Consider the following 24,959-nt stretch of genomic DNA (forward strand, 5'->3'; position numbering starts at 1 on the left):
GTGGTCGCTTGGTGTCCTCCCTCGCAATTATTGCGTAATCTCCAGCTGCAGTATTTTTCCGTTTGCTTCTGATGAGAAACCAACTGTCACGACTGATATATTGTCGAATAGATATGTGAAAAACACCTTGAGGATTGATTCTAAACAACGTTTGCCATGTTTCTGTCGATATTATGGAGCTAATTTGGAAAAATGTTTGGCGTTGTAGTGACTGCATTTTCCGGTCTTTTTCTTAGCCAAACGTGATGAACAAAACTGAGCTATTTCGCCAACACAAATAATATTTTGGGAAAAAATGAACATTTGCTATCTAACTGAGAGTCTCGTCATTGAAATCATCCGAAGTTCTTCAAAGGTAAATGATTTTATTTGAATGCCTTTCTTGTTTTTCTGAAAATGTTGCCTGCTGAATGCTATGCTTAATGCTATGTGAGGCTATTAATACTCTTACACAAATGCTTGTGTAGCTTTGGTTGAAAAATATATTTTGAAAATCTGAGATGACAGTGTTGATAACAAAAGGCTAAGTTTGCGTTTCAATATATTTATTTCATTTTATTTGTGATTTTCATGAATAGAAAAAGTTGCTTTATGATAATGCATTATAGTTTAAGTATTTTTCTGTCGATTTCTCAGCCAAGCAGGATGAACAAACGGAACATTTGCTATCTAACTGGGAGTCTCCTGAGTGAAAGCATCTGAAGTTCTTCAAAGGTAAATTATTTAATTTGGTTGCTTTTCTTATTTTTGTGAAAATGTTGCCTGCTGCCAGCACAGCCTAGCATAGCATTATGCCATGCTAAATTTACACAAATGCTTGTCTAGCGTTGGCGGTAATGCATATTTTGAAAATCTGAGATGACAGTGTTGTTAACAAAAGGCTAAGCTTGTGTTTGAATATATTTATTTAATTTCATTTGCGATTTTCATGAATAGGAAATGTTGCGTTATGGTAATGCCCTTGAGGCTATGATTACGCTCCCGGATACGGGATTGCTCGTCGCTAGAGGTTAACCAAAGGAATGTTCCTTTGTCTACACAGAGTCTTCCCGACAAAACTCTAACACGTTCAACAAGTGAATTCTGGAACAATATTTCTAACCTAAGAACGTGGGGAATGGTCGGAGATGATCTATTGAAAAGTAATGTCACATTGGTTTTTATTTTGTGATGTCATTAAAAAGGTTATAAAGGAAATACTGTAACTTGAAAGTATATCCCCTTTTTTCTGTCAAGTTTCCATCCTTAACATTATATATGAAATGTGAAAAATTATAAAAGTAGTTTTGTTAACTTCTTATGGCTGGGGTGCAGTATTGAGTAGATTGGATGAATAAGGTGCCCAGAGTAAACTGCCTGCTACTCAGGCCCATAAGCTATGATATGCATATGAGTAGATTTGGATAGGAAACACTCTAAAGTTTCTAAAACTGTTTGAATGATGTCTGTGAGTATAACAGAACTCATATGGCAGGCAAAAACCTTAGAAAAAATCCAACCAGGAAGTGGGAAATCTGAGGTTTGTAGTTTTTCAACTCTTTGCCAATCCAAGTTGGTGTAAATTTGGTCCGATTGCACTTCCTAAGGCCTCCACTAGATGTCAACCGTCTTTAGAACCTTGTTTGAGGATTCTACTATGAAGGGGGAGAGAATGAGAGCTGTTTCAACCAGAGGTCTGGCAAAGTGCCATGAGCTCAGTCAGGTGTGTGCCCGTGAGAGGTAGCTGCATTCCATTGCATTTCTAAAGACAAAGGAATATTCCGGTTGAAACATTATTGATTATATAAATCGTTTGACATGTTTCTGCGAACTGTAACGGAACTCTTTTGACTTTTCGTTTGGCTTGCGCATCGTGAATTTGGATTTGTGAACTAAACACGTGAACAAAAAGGAGATTTATTTGGACATAAATTATGGACTTTATCGAACAAAACAAACATTTATTGTGGAACTGCGATTCCTGGGAGTGCATTCTGATGAAGATCATCAAAGGTAAGTGAATATTGTGAATATAATGCTATATCTGACTTCTGTTGACTCCACAACATGGCGGGTATCTGTACCTCCCAGACTAGACCAGAACATCAACAGGCTGCAGCTGCGCGTTTAAAGTGATTCAAACTCTGACTATTGACACGAAGTGAAGAGAGCAGAAAACTCCCCTATCAGCGACAATCATTGGTAAGAATGACCAGCTGTCCTAAGTCAAATATCTAGAAAATCGAATCTAAGGGGGACCATCCTAATACTCTCCAAATCATCCTACTGTACTGCTCTTCTCAAATCACTGTAGCTTACTACGCTCATCACCAATGCGAACCGTCGACACGGCTGGCTAGCTATCTTCCAGAGTGAACAACGGTAGAAGACGGGGAAAGGGTAGATGCCTTTCGGACACTCAGAGCCATACACGCTTGCCGCTGAAAGGCCAACAACCTTCCTAAGGAGGGCTGGTTGCGACAGAGATGAATGTTGAACAAAGGCCTTCACACGTAACGAGGCGGTTGAGGTGCAAGGTATATGAGAATAGTTTAAAAATGTATCAACGATATTTGTCCCTTTTTCTCACCCAATCCCCCGGCCCCCTTGTGTAACAAGCCGCCATATGTTGTCAGTCCGTTAGGGACCTTTTTCCTCATGTATTAAGTGTATGTTTATTCTGTGTTATTATTGAGTTAGCTAGTAAATGAATAATTAAACAAATGTGTATAGTACTGAATCATGAGTAAGGCTGGGGTTTTAGCAGATGCATGAGGTTCTGACTGTTCAGAATGATGATATGATAAAAGGTTATGATTTAATACGTTGACAGTTTTATGGATGTGAAAGGTAAAGTCCTGTAGTGTTGAATTTGGGAAATGATAACTCTTTTAACAACCGTTTCGTGGTGCCCTAAATTCCTAATGAGTTAATTGTGTAATAGTTAAGCATAGTTAGTTGATTCGATAAATAACAGTCATCAGATTAATGAAAGTAAAGTCACAACAATCTTCAAGGTTGATATGGTAAGCAAATGCATGTATTATTCTCATAAATGTAGCCCGTACATTCATTCTTTGAAACAAATTATATACTTCATGGCTTTAAACTAGTAGATAGCTCATCTTGATCAAGTATTGTTCCTTCTCACTTTCTAGAATGAGTCAGTTACAAGGCAAAGATACAGATTTGAGGCAAATTAAGGACAGAGAAATATGTGTGCACCAGACAGGTCAAGTCGTCTTGCATGCATGGCTTTTTTGGTTATTAAGGTTGGGCTATGGATAATTATCCTGCCACCAGTGTGTGAAGTCCACCAGAATACTTGGCAGTATTCTATTTCTATTTCTAGTGCAACCGAGTGACTGATGAGTGGAACAACATAACACAATATTAAGTCATAAAGGGTGATGCATTGGGTGCGGATACGGTGGGAACCGATGTGAATCTGAGCAAGTGTGATGTCATTCATGTTTCATTAATGTTTGTGGATATGTTTGTAAATGTTAAGTTGTCTTTTGTTTTTGTCAATGTGTGTTTTTGTTTGTCAAAAAAACTACAACTAAAATAATATTACAAAAAATATATACTGAACAAAAATATAAACGCAACACGTAAAGTGTTGGTCCAACGTTTCATGAGGTGAAATAAAAGATCCCAGAAATGTTCCATAGACACAGAAATATTATTTCCCTCAAATTCTGTGCCCTAATTTGTTTACATCATTGTTAGGGAGCATTTCTCCTTGGCCAAGATAATCCATCCACCTGACAGGTGTGGCATTTCAAGAAGCTGATTAAACAGTATGATCATTAAACTGGTGCACCTTGTGCTGGGGACAGTAAAAGGCAAATCTGTGCAGTTTTGTCACACAACAAAATGCCACAGATTTGGCAAGTTTTGAAGGAGCGTGCAATTTACACTCTAACCCTAGGAATGTCCACCAGAGTTGTTGCCAGAGATTTTAATGATAATTTCCAACATTGTTTCAGAGAATTTGTCAGTACGTACAACCAGCCTTACAACCACAGACCACGTGTAACCACGCCAACACCGAACCTACACAGCCGCGGCCACCCTACTCTGGTGGTCCCAGCGCGCACGACCCACGTGGAGTTCCAGGTCTCCGGTAGCCTCTGGAACTGCCAATCTGCGGTCAACAAGGCAGAGTTCATCTCAGCCTATGCCTCCCTCCAGTCCCTCGACTTCTTGGCACTGACGGAAACATGGATCACCACAGACAACACTGCTACTCCTACTGCTCTCTCTTCGTCCGCCCACGTGTTCTCGCACACCCCGAGAGCGTCTGGTCAGTGGGGTGGTGGCACCGGGATCCTCATCTCTCCCAAGTGGTCATTCTCTCTTTCTCCCCTTACCCATCTGTCTATCGCCTCCTTTGAATTCCATGCTGTCACAGTTACTAGCCCTTTCAAGCTTAACATCCTTATCATTTATCGCCCTCCAGGTTCCCTCGGAGAGTTCATCAATGAGCTTGATGCCTTGATAAGCTCCTTTCCTGAGGACGGCTCACCTCTCACAGTTCTGGGCGACTTTAACCTCCCCACGTCTACCTTTGACTCTTTCCTCTCTGCCTCCTTCTTTCCACTCCTCTCCTCTTTTGACCTCACCCTCTCACCTTCCCCCCTACTCACAAGGCAGGCAATATGCTCGACCTCATCTTTACTAGATGCTGTTCTTCCACTAACCTCACTGCAACTCCCCTCCAAGTCTCCGACCACTGCCTTGTATCCTTTTCCCTCTCGCTCTCATCCAACACCTCCCACACTGCCCCTACTGGATGGTATCGCGCCGTCCCAACCTTCGCTCTCTCTCCCCCGCTACTCTCTCCTCTTCCATCCTATCATCTCTTCCTCCGCTCAAACCTTCTCCCACCTATCTCCTGATTCTGCCTCCTCAACCCTCCTCTCCTCCCTCTCTGCATCCCTTGACTCTCTATGTCCCCTATCCTCCAGGCCGGCTCGGTCCTCCCTCCCGCTCCGTGGCTCGATGACTCATTGCGAGCTCACAGAACAGGGCTCCGGGCAGCCGAGCGGAAATGGAGGAAAACTCGCCTCCCTGCGGACCTGGCATCCTTTCACTCCCTCCTCTCTACATTTTCCTCCTCTGTCTCTGCTGCTAAAGCCACTTTCTACCACGCTAAATTCCAAGCATCTGCCTCTAACCCTAGGAAGCTCTTTGCCACCTTCTCCTCCCTCCTGAATCCTCCGCCCCCTCCCCCTCCTCCCTCTCTGCAGATGACTTCGTCAACCATTTTGAAAAGAAGGTCGACGACATCCGATCCTCGTTTGCTAAGTCAAACGACACCGCTGGTTCTGCTCACACTGCCCTACCCTGTGCTCTGACCTCTTTCTCCCCTCTCTCTCCAGATGAAATCTCGCGTCTTGTGACGGCCGGCCGCCCAACAACCTGCCCGCTTGACCCTATCCCCTCCTCTCTTCTCCAGACCATTTCCGGAGACCTTCTCCCTTACCTCACCTCGCTCATCAACTCATCCCTGACCGTTGGCTACGTCCCTTCCGTCTTCAAGAGAGCGAGAGTTGCACCCCTTCTGAAAAAACCTACACTCGATCCCTCCGATGTCAACAATTACAGACCAGTATCCCTTCTTTCTTTTCTCTCCAAAACTCTTGAACGTGCCGTCCTTGGCCAGCTCTCCCGCTATCTCTCTCTGAATGACCTTCTTGATCCAAATCAGTCAGGTTTCAAGACTAGTCATTCAACTGAGACTGCTCTCCTCTGTATCACGGAGGCGCTCCGCACTGCTAAAGCTAACTCTCTCTCCTCTGCTCTCATCCTTCTAGATCTATCGGCTGCCTTCGATACTGTGAACCATCAGATCCTCCTCTCCACCCTCTCCGAGTTGGGCATCTCCGGCGCGGCCCACGCTGGATTGCGTCCTACCTGACAGGTCGCTCCTACCAGGTGGCGTGGCGAGAATCTGTCTCCTCACCACGCGCTCTCACCACTGGTGTCCCCCAGGGCTCTGTTCTTGGCCCTCTCCTATTCTCGCTATACACCAAGTCACTTGGCTCTGTCATAACCTCACATGGTCTCTCTTATCATTGCTATGCAGACGACACACAATTAATCTTCTCCTTTCCCCTTCTGATGACCAGGTGGCGAACCGCATCTCTGCATGTCTGGCAGACATATCAGTGTGGATGACGGATCACCACCTCAAGCTGAACCTCGGCAAGACGGAGCTGCTCTTCCTCCCGGGGAAGGACTGCCCGTTCCATGATCTCGCCATCACGGTTGACAACTCCATTGTGTCCTCCTCCCAGAGCGCCAAGAACCTTGGCGTGATCCTGGACAACACCCTGTCGTTCTCAACTAACATCAAGGCGGTGGCCCGTTCCTGTAGGTTCATGCTCTACAACATCCGCAGAGTACGACCCTGCCTCACACAGGAAGCGGCGCAGGTCCTAATCCAGGCACTTGTCATCTCCCGTCTGGATTACTGCAACTCGCTGTTGGCTGGGCTCCTGCCTGTGCCATTAAACCCCTTCAACTCATCCAGAACGCCGCAGCCCGTCTGGTGTTCAACCTTCCCAAGTTCTCTCACGTCACCCCGCTCCTCCGTTCTCTCCACTGGCTTCCAGTTGAAGCTCGCATCCGCTACAAGACCATGGTGCTTGCCTACGGAGCTGTGAGGGGAACGGCACCTCAGTACCTCCAGGCTCTGATCAGGCCCTACACCCAAACAAGGGCACTGCGTTCATCCACCTCTGGCCTGCTCGCCTCCCTACCACTGAGGAAGTACAGCTCCCGCTCAGCCCAGTCAAAACTGTTCGCTGCCCTGGCCCCCCCAATGGTGGAACAAACTCCCTCACGACGCCAGGACAGCGGAGTCAATCACCACCTTCCGGAGACACCTGAAACCCCACCTCTTTAAGGAATACCTAGGATAGGTTAAGTAATCCCTCTCACCCCACCCCCCCTAAGTTTTAGATGCACTATTGTTAAGTGACTGTCCCACTGGATGTCATAAGGTGAATGCACCAATTTGTAAGTCGCTCTGGATAAGAGCGTCTGCTAAATGACTTAAATGTAAATGTAAATGTAATGTTAGGTCAGCGCCTAGCTACAGAAAAACCTAGCCATTTTTCAACCAATCAGAAGTGTCACAAAACTCAGAAAGAGCATTATAAATATTCACTTACCTTTGATGATCGTCATCGGAATGCATTCCCAGGAATCCCAGTTCCACAATAAATGTTTGTTTTGTTCGATAAAGTCCATCATTTATGTCCAAATACCTCCTTTCTGTTTGCGGTTTCTGATGACAATTATCCTGCTTAAGGGATGGGTAGCGTCAAGAAGTTAAGGAAGGAAATCTTGGTTGACAATGAAACGACTGAACAAATGAACAATGAAACAGCACAGCAAGTAAGTGAAATAAATAGGTTTTTATTATGTTTTACTGGTAATGGGGACTTACGTAAATGCCAAAAAATAACTTTTTGGTCAGTGTGGTGTGTGTGTGTAACCTTTATTTAACTAGGCAAGTCAGTTAAGAACAAATTCGTATTTACAATGATGACCTACCACAGCCAAACCCGGATGACTCTGGGCCGATTGTGTGCCGCCGTATGGGACCCAATCACGGCGCGATGTGATACGCCTGGATTCGAACCAGGGACTGTAGTGATGCCTCTTGCACTGAGAGGCAACTTCTTGACGCTACCCATCCCTTATGCGGGATAATTGTCATCAGAAACCGTTGAATCGCATAGCGCCACAGTCAAATATTACCTAAAATATTAATATTCAGGAAATCACAAAATATTGCAAAACACAGTTTAGCCTTTTGTTAACCCACCTGTCATCCGAGATTTTGGAACTATGCTTTAACCTGTTAGTCCTATAGGGGCAGTATTTCATTTTTGGATAAAAACACGTGCCCGTTTTAAGCGCAATATTTTGTCACGAAAAGATGCTCGACTATGCTTGGAATTGATAGTTATGGAAAGAAGACACTCTGACGTTTCAAGAACTGCAGAGATTTTCACTGTGAGTGCCTTAGAACTAAAGCTACAGGCAAAACCAAGATGTTTGAGCGACCAGGAAATGAACAGGATTTCTGACGGCACGTTTTCCATGATCGCCTTATATGGCTGTGAATGCGACAGGAATGAACGGACACTTTCTAGCGTTTCCCCAAGGTGTCTGCAGCATTGTGACGTATTTGTAGGCATATCATTGGAAGATTGACCATAAGAGACTACATTTACCAGGGGTCCCGCACGGTGTTTGTGTGGAAATTGGTGCGCAAAAGTCACCTACCAGTATTTTTCCATCCGAATCTGAGAACAATGCAGGCTTCCAGGAACGGCATTTCAATGAAGAGATATATGACAAAACACCTTGAGGATTGAGTCAAACAACGTTTTCCATGTTTCAGTCGATATTATGGAGTTAATTCGGAAAAAAGTTTGACGTGTAGGTGACTGAGTTTTCGGTTAGTTTCGGTAGCCAAATGCATAGTAACAAAACAGAACGTTGTGTCCTACACAAGCATCTTTCAGGAAAAACTGGACATATGCTATGTAACTGAGTCTCCTCATTGAAACATCTGAAGTTCTTCAAAGGTAAATTATTTTATTTGATCCCTTTGCTGGTTTTTGTGAATATGTTGCGTGCTAAATGCTAACGCTAAATGCTAAGCTAGCTATCACCACTCTTACACAAATTATTGATTTTCTCTGGTTCTAAAGCATATTTTGAAAATCTGAGACGACAGGATTGTTAAGAAAAGGATAAGCTTGAGAGCAGGCATATTTATTTCATTTCATTTGCGATTTTTAGAAATCGCTAACGTTGCGTTATGGTAATGAGCTTGAGGCTATGATTACGCGACCGCATGCGGTGTGGGTCGGACTAAGTGGTTAAAGTGAAAGCAATCCAAGCGTTTGTGTAAGTTTTTTGATCGCATGACAAATATTAAGTACACTTAGCATCAGGTAGCTTGGTCATGAAAATCAGAAAAGCAATCAAATTAATCATTTACCTTTGATGATCTTCAGATGTTTTCACTCACAAGACTCCCAGTTACACAACAAATGTTCCTTTTGTTCCATAAAGATGATTTTTATATCCAAAATACCTCTGTTTGTTTGGCGCATTATGTTCAGAAATCCATAGGAAAGAGCGGAAATGACAACGCAGATGAAAATTCCAAATAATATCTGCAATGTCCACAGAAACATGTCAAACATTTTTTATAATCAATCCTCAGGTTGTTTTTAAAATATATAATCAATAATATATCAACCGCAAATGTCTTTATCAGTAGGAGAGGGGAAAACAATAGCTGTCCAAATTCTGTTGCACGAGCAAAACTCATGTGACCACCTGACGCGATGTTATCTTTCTGGCTCATTTTTCAAAACAAAAGCCTGAAACTATGTCTGAAGACTGTTGACACCTTGAGGAAGGGATAGGAAAAGGAATCTAGTTGATATCCCTTTAAATGGAGCAAAGGGAAGCTATGGAACATGGAGTTTTTCAAAATAGAAGCCACTTCCTGGTTTGATTTTTCTCAGGATTTTGCCTGCAATATCAGTTCTGTTATACTCACAGACAATATTTTGACAGTTTTGGAAACTGTTTTCTATCCTAATCTGTCAATTATATGCATATTCTAGCATCTGGTCCTGAGAAATAGGCTGTTTACTTTGGGACCGTTATTTTTCCAAACATAAAAATAGCGCCCCCTAGCTTCAAGAGGTTAACCTCTTTGGGGTAGTAGGCAGTATTCAGAAGTTTGGATAACTGAGGTACCCAAAGTAATCTGCCTGTTACTCAGGCCCAGAAGCTAGGATATGCATATAATTGGTAGTATTGGATAGAAAACACTCAAGTTTCTAAAACTGTTAAAATAATGTCTGTGAGTATAACAGAACTGATATGTCAGGCAAAAACATGAGGAGAATCCATCCAGAATGTTTTTGTTTGTTGTTGAGCTCACTACTGATTATAATGGCTGTCTATGGGAATATAAAAGGAATACCTCCTTGATTGCAGTTCCTAGGGTTTCCACTAGATGTCAACAGTTTTTAGAAAGAGTTTCAGGCTTGTTTTTTGAAAATGAGCTAGAATTTGTAGTTTTTGTAAATGGCTCCCATTTTGGCTGTAGTGTTGTGGTGCGCGTGGATGAGAGCGTTATTTATCTCCGGTAATGAACATACTATTCTCTGTCTTAAATTGTATTACCTGAGGATTGATTAGAAATTTGAGATTCATTTGTATGCATTTTGAATGAGGGAAACAGGTGGATTGCTGAGTCAAGCGCGCCAACTAAACTGACTTTTTGGGGGATATAAAGGACTTTATCGAACAAAAGGACCATTTGTGATGTAGCTGGGACTCTTTGGATTGCAAACAGAGGAAGATCTTCAAAGGTAAGTGATTTATTTTATCGCTATTTCTGACTTGTGTGATGGCTCTACTTGGTTGGAAAATGTATGTAATGCTTTTGTACGCTTGGGCGCTGTCCTCAGATAATCGCATGGTGTGCTTTCGCTGTAAAGCTTTTTTTTAAATCTGACAACGTGGCTGGATTAACAAGAAGTTAAGCTTTTAAACGATGTAAGATACTTGTATTTTCATGAATGTTTAATATTAAGAATATTGTATTTAGAATTTCAGGCTCTGCAATTTCACCGGATGTTGGCCAGGTGGGACCCTAGCCCAAGAGGTTTAATGCATTTGAGCCAATCAGTTGTGTTGTGACAAGGTTTGTGGTATATATGGCAAGAACAGCTCAAAAAAGCAAAGAGAAATGACAGTCCATCATTAAGACATGAAGGTAAATCAATCTGGGACATTTCAAGTCATTTGAAAGTTTCTTCAAGTGCAGTCGCAAAAACCATCAAGCGTTATGATGAAACAGGCTCGCATGACCACCGCCACAGGAAAGATAGACCCAGAGTTACCTCTGCTGCAGAGGATAAGTTCTGAAAATCACCTGTTCAGAGGAGATTGCGTGAATTATTAATTAGGCCTTTATGAAGATTTACCACTACTAAAGGACACCAATAATATGAAGAAGAGACTTTCTTGGGCCAAGAAACACACACAATGGACAGTAAACTGGTGGAAATCTGTCCTTTGGGCTGATGAGTTACAATTTGAGATTTTTGGTTGTAACCGCTGTGTCTTTGTGAGATGCAGAGTAGGTGAAAGGATGATCTCCGATCTTCTCATTTTGTCTGTCATAATTGAAATGTACCTATGATGAAAATGACAGGCCTCTCTCATCTTTTTAAGTGAGAGAACTTGCACAATTGGTGGCTGACTAAATACTTTTTGTCCCACTGTACCTCATACCCCTGTACATCGACTTGGTACTGGTACTCCCTGTATATACTGTAGCTTTGTTATTTTGACTCGTTATTGTTACTCTTTATTCGTGTCACTATTTCAATGTTGTTGTTTTTTATATTGAACTCTGCATTAGACCCAAGCCACCCCCTGTACTCGGACTTGTAACTACTCACCTATGGGCGCAGGTATAGGGCACCCCTCAGCAGGAAAAACAGAACTAGACAATCATTTGTGCCAGGTGTGAAATCCCTCCTAAATAACTCGGGCTAATGTTCCTATAGTACTGTTTTTATTTATTTACTTTTCTGCTCTTTTGCACACCAATATCTCTACCTGTACATGACCATCTGATCATTTATCACTCCAGTGTTAATCTGCAAAATTGTAATTATTCGCCTACCTCCGTATGCCTTTTGCACACAATGTATATAGACTCTTTTACACACTCCATGTGTAACTGTGTTGTCTGTTCACACTGCTATGCTTTATCTTGGCCAGGTCGCAGTTGCAAATGAGAACTTGTTCTCAACTAGCCTACCTGGTTAAATAAAGATGAAATAAAAAAACTCAGTAAGACCTGCAGGCTAGTCTTTAAAAAAATAATGTTTTATTGGTATGTAACTGTTCTGAAAGTGATATTATCAATTTTGTTTTGTATTTAAACGCCACTTTAAGCGTGTACATGACACTGCAACAAAACTTCCCCATGGGGCAATAAAGTAAGTAAGTAAGTATTGTTGGAAAATTACCTGTATGTAAGTATTTCAGTGTTAGTTTACAAAGAATGTGACAAATAACATTTAATTTGATTTGCTCCTTTTAAAGTCACTGATATCTCTTCTTCTGGCCATGGTAGCCAAAATAATGGCCAACTGGGAATTTATATACAATAAGGAAGATGGGATGTTAATTGCTTAATTAACTCAGGAACCACACCTGTGTGGAAGCAGCTGCTTTCAACATACTTTGTATCCCTCATTTACACAAGAATTTCCTTTATTTTGGCAGTTACCCATGTGTATGACAAAACCCTCAAAAAAAAGTGACATTCTGTACGTAAATCCAAAATGCTGGAGTATAGAGCCATGTTTAAAATATGTAGCTTCACAGTCCAAATAAATCTGGAGGAGAGTTTATGTGTGTCTCAATTAACACATTATTGAACTGCAGCTATTACTAAATAGAGGGCATTTCATTTTAACCGAATGCTGAGCAACACTGAATAAGAATGAACAGAACAGCCCATCCATTCATCCTGTGGCTGTGCTATTCATTTAGTCATCTCGGCCCCGGAGTGCTTTACTGTTCCAGGAACCCTACTCACATTACATCAACTGTTCTGTTTGTATACTCTGGGGAAAGTCACTAGTGACATACTTAAGTGATAATGCCCGCGAAGCCGGTGTTTGGAGGATATATTGGCACGGGTGTTGTTAGGCCTGAGATGAAGTCGAGGGCCGCCAAACCGTGCCAATATATCCTCCAAACACCGCCTTTGAGGGCATTATCACTTTGTTACAATGGGTTACCAACATATTCAAATAATGATTGACAGATGGCCATTAAAAACATTATTATGATGAATTAATTCATACTATTTCATCCTTCCAGAAGATATAGTCCCGAAACAAATCTAGGGTTGCTACCCAAGCCGGCTGGTTGTTCGTTCTATTTGTTCGGTTGCCAGAGACACGACCCAGTCGTTCAGTCTTTTTGTTCTGTACCTATGGACGCGACTTAGTTGTTGATTCAAAATGTTCCATTGCCATTCTGGCTGGCAATGTTCCTATCCCTTGCTAGCCAACTATGGCTAACTTACAGTCACGTCAAACAGTGCAGATAGAAAAGCAACAGTAGCTGCATTTGTTTTCTAGTGACATTTATATGGATACATCCATAACAATGAGCTAATGAGGCACGATTTCGCCTGGCAAAGAAAATGTGCTCTCTCATTAGGACAGTGTTGTTCAGAGGAGCTAGCCAACAACACAGCTAACACAATGAATTCAAACTGAAGCTGGAAAGACTGCAAACTAGCTGCACATGTTTCGTTTGACATTTTTTCAATTGACATTTCTTTGTATATATCCATAAAAATGATGCCAGCTGATTCATGATTTCGACTGACTGAGAAACACTGCCTGCTTCTCTCTCTCATCCCGACTCATCCCGACCCCTACACGTGCATTACTATGGGACACTTGGAGATTGAATTTGAATATTGAAACAATGTTACAAATGTCAGAGAGCCAGACAACAAAGTTTATACAAATCTCCGCTGCTGAAAACTAAATGTTTTCTGAAAGAAATGTGAGATAATGTCTCGATGCTTTTTATAGTGGAGATCAAGTGGATCGTTTTATCTCAGCCTGCCTAGGCTGGTGAAACAGTGGATTGGGCTGTCAGATGGAACAAAGTACATAGGCATTTTAATGTCATAGATTTAGCAGGTGGTAACTTGTGAAATAGACACCTGCTGCAATGCGCTTTCAACCAATCAGCATTCAGGATTAGACCCACCTGTTGTATAATGAATAATATCAACTAAGAGACACCCTGGCCGATTCCAGATCATATCTGTTGTTTGCAGTCCTGCAAAGGGAATAAGCATACCACTTTTTTACAAGGTGTTATAGAGAACAAGCCACATTTATAAGGCTATCTAGCCTTTCCAATTTCCATATGCATTGTTTTTAGCTGTGAGTTTTTGTTACTCAGCCTTAGGTTCTCTTTTCAGAACTCTGGACAGTTCCCTGCAACATTATTCTGTCTACTCTCTGGTTTACGTAAATTAGTTTTCAGAACCACCGACGGCTCTCGAAGTCAGTCAGAATCCAAAAGTCCTTATTACCTGGCATTACCATTTTAATATACACTGAGTATACAAAACATTAAGAACTCCTGCTCTTTCTATGACATTGACTGACTAGGTGAGTCCAGGTGAAAGCTATGATCCCTTATTGATGTCACTTGTTAAAGCCACTTCAATCAGAGTAGATGACGGGGGAGTAGACAGGTTAAAGGACTTTTAAGCCTTGAGACAAGTGAGACATGGATGTGTATGTGTGCCATTCAGAGGGTGAATGGGATAAGACAATCGAAGTGCCCTTGAACAGGGTATGGTAGTAGGTGCCATGTGCACCGGTTTGTGTCAAGAACTGCAGCGCTGCTGGATTTTTCAATCTCAACAGCTTCCCTTGTGTATCAAGAATGGTTCACCATGCAACTCAAGGTGTTCCTAATGTTTGGTATACTCTATGTATTAGCACAAAAGCTTTAGTTATAACAAGACTTTTACCTGAAAAAACACTTGGAATCTTGGACAAAAAACTTTTCACAGTGCGGATAGGAATTCCATTCTTCTCATCCTGCATGCGTGCTATTACGTCCTCCATCTGGAAGAAATGAGAGAAGACATTATTTAAGATAACATAGGATTATTATTGACTGGAGGAGAGACTGAGGAAAGAGGCTGAAGTGAGGGAGTGGTGGTGTCTTACTGAGTTCTGAATGGGCTCTGTGACACAGATCTGGGTTGGATATTTGCAGCAGAGACACTTCTCTAATCAATGTCAGTCTATGTTATTGGATTAGTGCTAATCTTACAGCAAAGTTTCAGCCTAATGTTTCCCCATCCCGCGTGTCTTAAAACAAACAGGACAGAACTAAATGTCACAAAAAATACATCTCAGGTACATTTAAAAGGGCACTGTGATGAATAAAATCACACCTTTGAGCTAAAACCTAAAAGAAATGTGACATCAAATCAAAGTTTATTTGTCATGTGCGCCAAATACAGCAGGTGAAGACCTTACAATGAAATGCTTACTTACAGGCTCTAATCATCAGTGCAATTTGTATGTAAAAAAAAGGTATTAGATAAGTAAATAAATAAAAACAGTTAAAAAAGACAGTGAAAATAACAGTAGCGAGGCTATATACAGCACCGGTTAGTTGAGCTGATTGAGGTAGTATGTACATGTAGATATGGTTAATGTGACTATGCATATGTGATAAACAGAGAGTAGCAGTAGCGTAAAAGAGGGGTTGGCGGGTGGTGGGTGGTGGGACACAATGCAGATAGTCCGGGTAGCCAGTGTGCAGGGGCACCGGTTGGTCGGGCTAATTGAGGTAGTATGTACATGAATATATAGTTAAAGTGACTACACATATATGATGAACAGAGAGTAGCAGCAGAGTAAAAGAGGGGTTGGGGGGGAGACACACAATGCAAATAGTCCGGGTAGCCATTTGATTACCTGTTCAGGAGTCTTATGGCACTCCGGTACCACTTGCCATGCGGTAAAAGAGAGAACAGTCTATGACTGGGGGTGGCTGGGGTCTTTGACAATTTGTATGGCCTTCCTCTGACACCGCCTGGTTGTAGAGGTCCTGGATGGCAGGCAGCTTAGCCCCAGTGATATACTGGCCCATACGCACCCATCCCCTCTGTAGTGCCTTGCGGTCGGAGGCCGAGCAATTGCCGTACCAGGCAGTGATGCAACCAGTCAGGATGCTCTCGATGATGCATCTGTAGAACCTTTTGAGGATCTGAGGACCCATGCCAAATCTTTTTAGTTTCCTGGGGGAGAATAGGCGTCTACTTCCGGGTTGGAGCGAGCGGTCGCATCGGCACTTCGCTCCGCAGGTAGTATAACTTTTTCATTACATTTCATTACATTTCATTATAGCACAACGGTTTGATTTGTCTAATCTTAGCAATTTCCTCTTAGCTAGCTACATAGCCGTCTTTGTATCAAAGATAATTGCGTAATTATCGTATTTCGCCGTCCTAACGTAGTCTTCACTAGCCAGCTAGCTAACGTCCACTGATTAGCTGCACTGGAGAAACTATTACACTCAACTGAACGACTTGATTAGTGTAGTGTTAGCTAGCTACATAGCTGTCTTTGCTGTCTTCGTATCCAAGATAATTGTGTAGTTTAGAGTGTGTAGTCTTAGAGTGATTATCTTAATTTACCGAGGTTAGCTAGCCAGCTATTTGTCGTCCTTAACGTAGGAGACTCTGCTAGCTAGCCAACAGCTAGCCAACAGCTAGCCGACAGCTAGCCAACAGCTAGCCAACATCTACCGAATAGACTCAACAACCCGGTCGCATTCACAGGTAGTATCACATTTTAATTTCATTTCATTACAGTACAACGGTTTGATTTGTTTGATCGTAGCTAGCTACATAGCCGTCTTTGTATCAAAGATAATTGTGTAGTCTAGAGCGATTTTCTAGGTTAGCTAGCCAGCTATTGTCGTTCTTTTAACGCTTCTCGTGGAAGAGAGCTCGCGTTAACGGTGTTCCCCCTCTCCGCATCTCAACCATCTCCTCCCTCCGGCTCAGAGACTGAGCCCATGCAGCTGGGAGGTATTCGCATCTCGACTAAGGAGAGGGAACGGAGGATCACCAACCGCCTTTGCCTCTATTGCGGTTCTGCTGGACATTTTGTCATTTCTCGGTTCTGTTTTTTTCCGCTGAAGGCATTCAGATGGATCCCGCTAAGGTCCAGGCTGTCAGTGATTGGCCCGTTCCTAAGTCACGTGTCGAGTTGCAGCGCTTTCTAGGTTTCGCTAATTTCTATCGGCGTTTAATTCGTAATTTCGGTCAAGTTGCTGCCCCTCTCACAGCTCTTACTTCTGTCAAGACGTGCTTTAAGTGGTCTGGTTCCGCCCAGGGAGCTTTTGATCTCCTCAAGAAGCGTTTTACATCCGCTCCTATCCTTGTTACTCCTGACGTCACTAAACAATTCATTGTCGAGGTTGATGCTTCAGAGGTGGGCGTGGGAGCCATTCTATCCCAGCGCTTCCATTCTGACGATAAGGTCCATCCTTGCGCTTATTTTTCTCATCGCCTGTCGCCGCCATCGGAACGCAACTATGATGTGGGTAACCGCGAACTGCTCGCCATCCGCTTAGCCCTAGGCGAATGGCGACCGTTCCTTTTGTCGTTTGGACTGACCAAAAGAACCTTGAGTACATCCGTTCTGCCAAACGACTTAATGCACGTCAAGCTCGTTGGGCGTTGTTTTTCGCTCGTTTCGAGTTCGTGATTTGTTATCGCCCGGGTAATAAGAACACCAAGCCTGATGCCTTATCCCGTCTCTTTAGTTCTTCTGTGGCTTCTACCGACCCCGAGGGGATTCTCCCTGAAGGGCGTGTTGTCGGGTTGACTGTCTGGGGAATTGAGAGACAGGTAAAGCAGGCACTCACTCACACTGCGTCGCCGCGCGCTTGTCCTAGTAACCTTCTTTTCGTTCCTGTCTCTACTCGTCTGGCTGTTCTTCAGTGGGCTCACTCTGCCAAGTTAGCTGGCCACCCCGGCGTTCGGGGTACGCTTGCTTCTATTCGCCAGCGGTTTTGGTGGCCTACTCAGGAGCGTGACACGCGCCGTTTCGTGGCTGCTTGTTCGGACTGCGCGCAGACTAAGTCAGGTAACTCTCCTCCTGCCGGTCATCTCAGACCGCTTCCCATTCCTTCTCGACCATGGTCTCACATCGCCTTAGACTTTATTACCGGTCTGCCTTTGTCTGCGGGGAAGACTGTGATTCTTACAGTTGTCGATAGGTTCTCTAAGGCGGCACATTTCATTCCCCTCGCTAAGCTTCCTTCCGCTAAGGAGACGGCACAAATCATCATTGAGAATGTGTTCAGAATTCATGGCCTCCCGTTAGACACCGTTTCAGACAGAGGCCCGCAGTTCACGTCACAGTTTTGGAGGGAGTTCTGTCGTTTGATTGGTGCTTCCGTCAGTCTCTCTTCCGGTTTTCATCCCCAGTCTAACGGTCAAGCAGAAAGGGCCAATCAGACGATTGGTCGCATATTACGCAGCCTTTCTTTTCGAAACCCTGCGTCTTGGGCGGAACAGCTCCCCTGGGCAGAATACGCTCACAACTCGCTTCCTTCGTCTGCTACCGGGCTATCTCCGTTTCAGAGTAGTCTTGGGTACCAGCCTCCTCTGTTCTCGTCCCAGCTCGCCGAGTCCAGCGTTCCCTCCTCTCAGGCTTTTGTCCAACGTTGTGAGCGCACCTGGAGGAGGGTCAGGTCTGCACTTTGCCGTTACAGGGCGCAGACTGTGAGAGCCGCCAATAAACGTAGGATTAAGAGTCCTAGGTATTGTCGCGGTCAGAGAGTGTGGCTTTCCACTCGTAACCTTCCCCTTACGACAGCTTCTCGCAAGTTGACTCCGCGGTTCATTGGTCCGTTCCGTGTCTCTCAGGTCGTCAATCCTGTCGCTGTGCGACTGCTTCTTCCGCGACATCTTCGGCGCGTCCACCCTGTCTTCCATGTCTCCTGTGTCAAACCTTTTCTTCGCGCCCCCGTTCGTCTTCCCCCCCCCCCCCCTCCCCCTGTCCTTGTCGAGGGCGCACCTATTTACAAGGTACGGAAGATCATGGACATGCGTTCTCGGGGACGTGGTCACCAGTACTTAGTGGATTGGGAGGGTTACGGTCCTGAGGAGAGGAGTTGGGTTCCATCTCGGGACGTGCTGGACCGTTCGTTGATTGATGATTTCCTCCGTTGCCGCCAGGGTTCCTCCTCGAGTGCGCCAGGAGGCGCTCGGTGAGTGGGGGGGGGTACTGTCATGTTTTGTCATTGATTATCATGTCTTGTCTCTGTGCTTCCCTTCTATTCGTTTCCCTCTGCTGGTCTTATTAGGTTCTTTCCCTCTTTCTATCCCTCTCTCTCCCCCTCCCTCTCTCGCTCTCTCTCTCTATCGTTCCATTCCTGCTCCCAGCTGTTCCTCATTCTCCTAACTACCTCATTTACTCTTTTCACACCTGTCCCCTATTTTTCCCTCTGATTAGAGTCCCTATTTCTCCCTCTGTTTTCCGCTTCTGTCCTTGTCGGATCCTTGCTTGATGTTCGCTGTTCTGTGTCCTTGTTCCGCCCTGTCGTGTTTTACCTTCTTCAGATGCTGCGTGTGAGCAGGTGTCAATGTCAGCTACGGCCGGTGCCTTCCCGAAGCGACCTGCAGTCTGTGGTCGCGTCTCCAGTCATTCCTCTCTACTGACGAGTGGATTTCAGTTTTCCTGTTTTGCTTTTACCTAGATAATATCCAGGATTATCGCTTTTGTTTAAAACTGGAATAAATACTCTGTTTCCGTTAAGTCGCTTTTGGGTCCTCATTCACCAGCATAACAGCAACGTAACGTAAACAACACTGCTAGCTAGCCAGCTAGCCCCCGAATAGCAGCACTGTCGAAACTATTACACTCAACGGAACGACTTGATTAGTGTAGTGTCAACAACGCACCCACTCCCAGCTAGCCTACTTCAGCAGTACTGTATCATTTTAATCATTTTAGTCAATAAGATTCTTGCTACGTAAGCTTAACTTTCTGAACATTCGAGACGTGTAGTCCACTTGTCATTCCAATCTCCTTTGCATTAGCGTAGCCTCTTCTGTTGCCTGTCAACTATGTGTCTGTCTATCCCTGTTCTCTCCTCTCTGCACAGACCATACAAACGCTCCACACCGCGTGGCCGTGGCCACCCTAATCTGGTGGTCCCAGCGCGCACGACCCACGTGGAGTTCCAGGTCTCCGGTAGCCTCTGGAACTGCCGATCTGGGGCCAACAAGGCAGAGTTCATCTCAGCCTATGCCTCCCTCCAGTCCCTCGACTTCTTGGCACTGACGGAAACATGGATCACCACAGACAACACTGCTACTCCTACTGCTCTCTCTTCGTCCGCCCACGTGTTCTCGCACACCCGAGAGCTTCTGGTCAGCGGGGTGGTGGCACCGGGATCCTCATCTCTCCCAAGTGGTCATTCTCTCTTTCTCCCCTTACCCATCTGTCTATCGCCTCCTTTGAATTCCATGCTGTCACAGTTACCAGCCCTTTCAAGCTTAACATCCTTATCATTTATCGCCCTCCAGGTTCCCTCGGAGAGTTCATCAATGAGCTTGATGCCTTGATAAGCTCCTTTCCTGAGGACGGCTCACCTCTCACAGTTCTGGGCGACTTTAACCTCCCCACATCTACCTTTGACTCATTCCTCTCTGCCTCCTTCTTTCCACTCCTCTCCTCTTTTGACCTCACCCTCTCACCTTCCCCCCCTACTCACAAGGCAGGCAATACGCTCGACCTCATCTTTACTAGATGCTGTTCTTCCACTAACCTCATTGCAACTCCCCACCAAGTCTCCGACCACTACCTTGTATCCTTTTCCCTCTCGCTCTCATCCAACACCTCCCACACTGCCCCTACTCGGATGGTATCGCGCCGTCCCAACCTTCGCTCTCTCTCCCCCGCTACTCTCTCCTCTTCCATCCTATCATCTCTTCCCTCTGCTCAAACCTTCTCCAACCTATCTCCTGATTCTGCCTCCTCAACCCTCCTTTCCTCCCTCTCTGCATCCTTTGACTCTCTATGTCCCCTATCCTCCAGGCCGGCTCGGTCCTCCCCTCCCGCTCCGTGGCTCGATGACTCATTGCGAGCTCACAGAACAGGGCTCCGGGCAGCCGAGCGGAAATGGAGGAAAACTCGCCTCCCTGCGGACCTGGCATCCTTTCACTCCCTCCTCTCTACATTTTCCTCCTCTGTCTCTGCTGCTAAAGCCACTTTCTACCACTCTAAATTCCAAGCATCTGCCTCTAACCCTAGGAAGCTCTTTGCCACCTTCTCCTCCCTCCTGAATCCTCCTCCCCCTCCCCCCTCCTCCCTCTCTGCAGATGACTTCGTCAACCATTTTGAAAAGAAGGTCGACGACATCCGATCCTCGTTTGCTAAGTCAAACGACACCGCTGGTTCTGCTAACACTGCCCTACCCTGGCTCTGACCTCTTTCTCCCCTCTCTCTTCAGATGAAATCTCACGTCTTGTGACGGCCGGCCGCCCAACAACCTGCCCGCTTGACCCTATCCCCTCCTCTCTTCTCCAGACCATTTCCGGAGACCTTCTCCCTTACCTCACCTCGCTCATCAACTCATCCCTGACCGCTGGCTACGTCTCTTCCGTCTTCAAGAGAGCGAAAGTTGCACCCCTTCTGAAAAAACCTACACTTGATCCCTCCGATGTCAACAATTACAGACCAGTATCCCTTCTTTCTTTTCTCTCCAAAACTCTTGAACGTGCCGTCCTTGGCCAGCTCTCCCGTTATCTCTCTCTGAATGACCTTCTTGATCCAAATCAGTCAGGTTTCAAGACTAGTCATTCAACTGAGACTGCTCTCCTCTGTATCACGGAGGCGCTCCGCACTGCTAAAGCTAACTCTCTCTCCTCTGTTCTCATCCTTCTAGATCTATCGGCTGCCTTCGATACTGTGAACCATCAGATCCTCCTCTCCACCCTCTCCGAGTTGGGCATCTCCGGCGCGGCCCACGCTTGGATTGCGTCCTACCTGACAGGTCGCTCCTACCAGGTGGCGTGGCGAGAATCTGTCTCCTCACCACGCGCTCTCACCACTGGTGTCCCCCAGGGCTCTGTTCTAGGCCCTCTCTATTCTCGCTATACACCAAGTCACTTGGCTCTGTCATAACCTCACATGGTCTCTCCTATCATTGCTATGCAGACGACACACAATTAATCTTCTCCTTTCCCCCTTCTGATGACCAGGTGGCGAATCGCATCTCTGCATGTCTGGCAGACATATCAGTGTGGATGACGGATCACCACCTCAAGCTGAACCTCGGCAAGACGGAGCTGCTCTTCCTCCCGGGGAAGGACTGCCCGTTCCATGATCTCGCCATCACGGTTGACAACTCCATTGTGTCCTCCTCCCAGAGTGCTAAGAACCTTGACGTGATCCTGGACAACACCCTGTCGTTCTCAAACAACATCAAGGCGGTGGCCCGTTCCTGTAGGTTCATGCTCTACAACATCCGCAGAGTACGACCCTGCCTCACACAGGAAGCGGCGCAGGTCCTAATCCAGGCACTTGTCATCTCCCGTCTGGATTACTGCAACTCGCTGTTGGCTGGGCTCCCTGCCTGTGCCATTAAACCCCTTCAACTCATCCAGAACGCCGCAGCCCGTCTGGTGTTCAACCTTCCCAAGTTCTCTCACGTCACCCCGCTCCTCCGTTCTCTCCACTGGCTTCCAGTTGAAGCTCGCTTCCGCTACAAGACCATGGTGCTTGCCTACAGAGCTGTGAGGGGAACGGCACCTCAGTACCTCCAGGCTCTGATCAGGCCCTACACCCAAACAAGGGCACTGCGTTCATCCACCTCTGGCCTGCTCGCCTCCCTACCACTGAGGAAGTACAGCTCCCGCTCAGCCCAGTCAAAACTGTTCGCTGCTCTGGCCCCCCCAATGGTGGAACAAACCCCCTCATGACGCCAGGACAGCGGAGTCAATCACCACCTTCCGGAGACACTTGAAACCCCACCTCTTTAAGAAATACCTAGGATAGGATAAGTAATCCCTCTCACCCCCCCCCCCCCCCCCCTTTAAGATTTAGATGAACTATTGTAAAGTGACTGTTCCACTGGATGTCATAAGGTGAATGCACCAATTTGTAAGTCGCTCTGGATAAGAGCGTCTGCTAAATGACTTAAATGTAAATGTAATGTAAATGCTTTGTCGTGCCCTCTTCACGACTGTCTTGGTGTGTTTGGACATGACAACCTGGCTCAAAACAGACATGCCACAGAAAGACAGATCTGCATTACAACTCTCCAGGACAGGAGCACTGCTCTGCACCATGGCTCAGCTGCCCTGGCAGATGGCCCTATTTCCAGGAACAGACAGGACGGAATGGAGCAGAGTGTGGCCCATATTTGTCAGCCTTCACGGATGGATGCCAAGAGATATCTCAAACCAGCCCTGTGGCATGAATAAATACATGCTAACAATGTGACACACACACAATGCAAGGCCTGCTGCTCTATTTCTGCTACATAGACTACAATGCACTGCCCTTATACTGTATCATATTGGATAGTAATTGGGAACCATTAAGGGTTATTGGTTAGTGTTGGTTACAAAAGCTCATTTTCTATCCTCGTAGAATGCATTATGCTAATCAGACTGGCTTCCCTATGCCTCATCAACTTTCACCCTAAGTCTGTGCAATATCTTGACAACTACACTAATATCTTGATAACTACATTTTCTTCTGGCAGCTGTGCTCTGGAAGGGATTGTGTAGGCAACATAACCATAAAACTGTTTTCTATGGTAATTTGCAAAAATGCTGTGGCTGTACTCTTAGCCTGAGTACCTGAAGTTGCCATGTAAGTCTCAGTTACCGTTACCTAAGCACTGGATCTTTGTACAATAGAGTCTAAAATAGAGGTACATACTTACTGCAAAATGTTGTTCAATCATCAGATCTGTTGTATTTCATTTAAGATCTTAAGTGAAGGTCATGATTTTATTTTTGAGTTCTAATGGACTATTTTGATGTCCTAAGAATTTGTTGACGAGAACACGTAATTGTAAATGCTAGATACAGTACCATAGCAATTTAGGATGTACCAATGTATCAACTGAAATATATTGAATATGGAACAGTGGAGAGCAGACTCCACTGTAATCAATAATAATCAACTATTGATAAGTAAACAATTCTAAAAAATTGAATCAATTAAATATTTTTTGAAAATGGGACCAGCATCTTACAAAAATAGTTTGCCCTATTTCAAGTACACTGAAGCCAAAACCTACAGAGAAATTGGTTTGTAATGGACTGATAGAACACAGACATAGAACATAAAGAGCTGTAGGTAGTATATGGGGTTACAGAGATGCCTATCTAACGTGAGATCAGATTTATAAATATGTATGTCCTCCCCACTTAACAGGTGAAATTGGTGCCAGACAGAGGATTGAGAGCCGTGCTGGACAGCTCTCATCAGATCATTTTGAGGAGTTTAACAAAGCACTGTCACTATGACAAACCGATATCCTTAGGTCAAAGACAGCCACTTCCAGTATTCACATTGCCAATAGGTCAGCCATAGCTAAATGACAGCTGGCAGATTGACATCACATTGGCTGACACTTTTTAGAACTTAGTTACGTAATTCACTGAGCTAACCAGCAGGATAACAGAGTGATAATCGAGACTACACACTGTCTCTCCCTCCCACTCAGTGTAAAATACCATCAGCCTGAATATTTGGGATTTAAAACCTCTTGGTGTCACCCGACACGCTGGCGTCCCACCTAGCCAACAGAAAATGCAAATGCGCCACGCCAAATGCTAATAGCACTCGTTAAAACTCAAACTTTCATTAAAACACACATGCAAGGTACTCAATTAAAGCTACACTCGTTGTGAATCTAGCCACTGAGTCAGATTTTTTAAATGCTTTTCGGCGAAAGCATGAGAAGCTATTATCTGATAGCATGCAACACCCCGAAATACCTCAAGGGGACGTAAACAAAATAATTAGCGTAGCCGGCGCCTCACAAAACGCAGAAATAAAATATAAAACATTCATTACCTTTGACGAGCTTCTTTGTTGGCACTCCTATATGTCCCATAAACATCACTTTTGGGTCTTTTTTTCGATTAAATCGGTCCATATATACCCAAAATGTCCATTTATGAAGACTGTGTGATCCAGGAAAAAACACCGTTTCAAAACGCAACGTCATTTTTTTAAATTAAAAAAGTTGCCTATAAACTTTGACAAAACACTTCAAACTACTTTTGTAATCCAACTTTAGGTATT

General features: G+C 44.7%; 1 protein-coding gene across 2 annotated transcripts in view; it reads right to left on the bottom strand.

Annotated features, from left to right (window-relative positions):
• Positions 1 to 24,959, bottom strand: part of LOC124038288 (regulator of G-protein signaling 7-like) — a 128,682-nt gene that overhangs the window by 35,109 nt on the left and 68,614 nt on the right. The window contains exons 3-4 of one of the 2 annotated variants that reach the window (XM_046353956.1): positions 14,627 to 14,723; positions 13,849 to 13,920 (exon numbers count right to left, since the gene is read on the bottom strand). In XM_046353956.1, coding sequence (XP_046209912.1) covers positions 13,849 to 13,920; positions 14,627 to 14,723 — 169 coding nt within the window. The remainder of the gene's footprint in view (positions 1 to 13,848; positions 13,921 to 14,626; positions 14,724 to 24,959) is intronic. The other variant, XM_046353957.1, reaches the window with a different exon arrangement.

This window comes from Oncorhynchus gorbuscha, linkage group LG06, assembly GCF_021184085.1.
Source record: "Oncorhynchus gorbuscha isolate QuinsamMale2020 ecotype Even-year linkage group LG06, OgorEven_v1.0, whole genome shotgun sequence".
NCBI classification, from domain to species: Eukaryota; Metazoa; Chordata; class Actinopteri; order Salmoniformes; family Salmonidae; genus Oncorhynchus; species Oncorhynchus gorbuscha.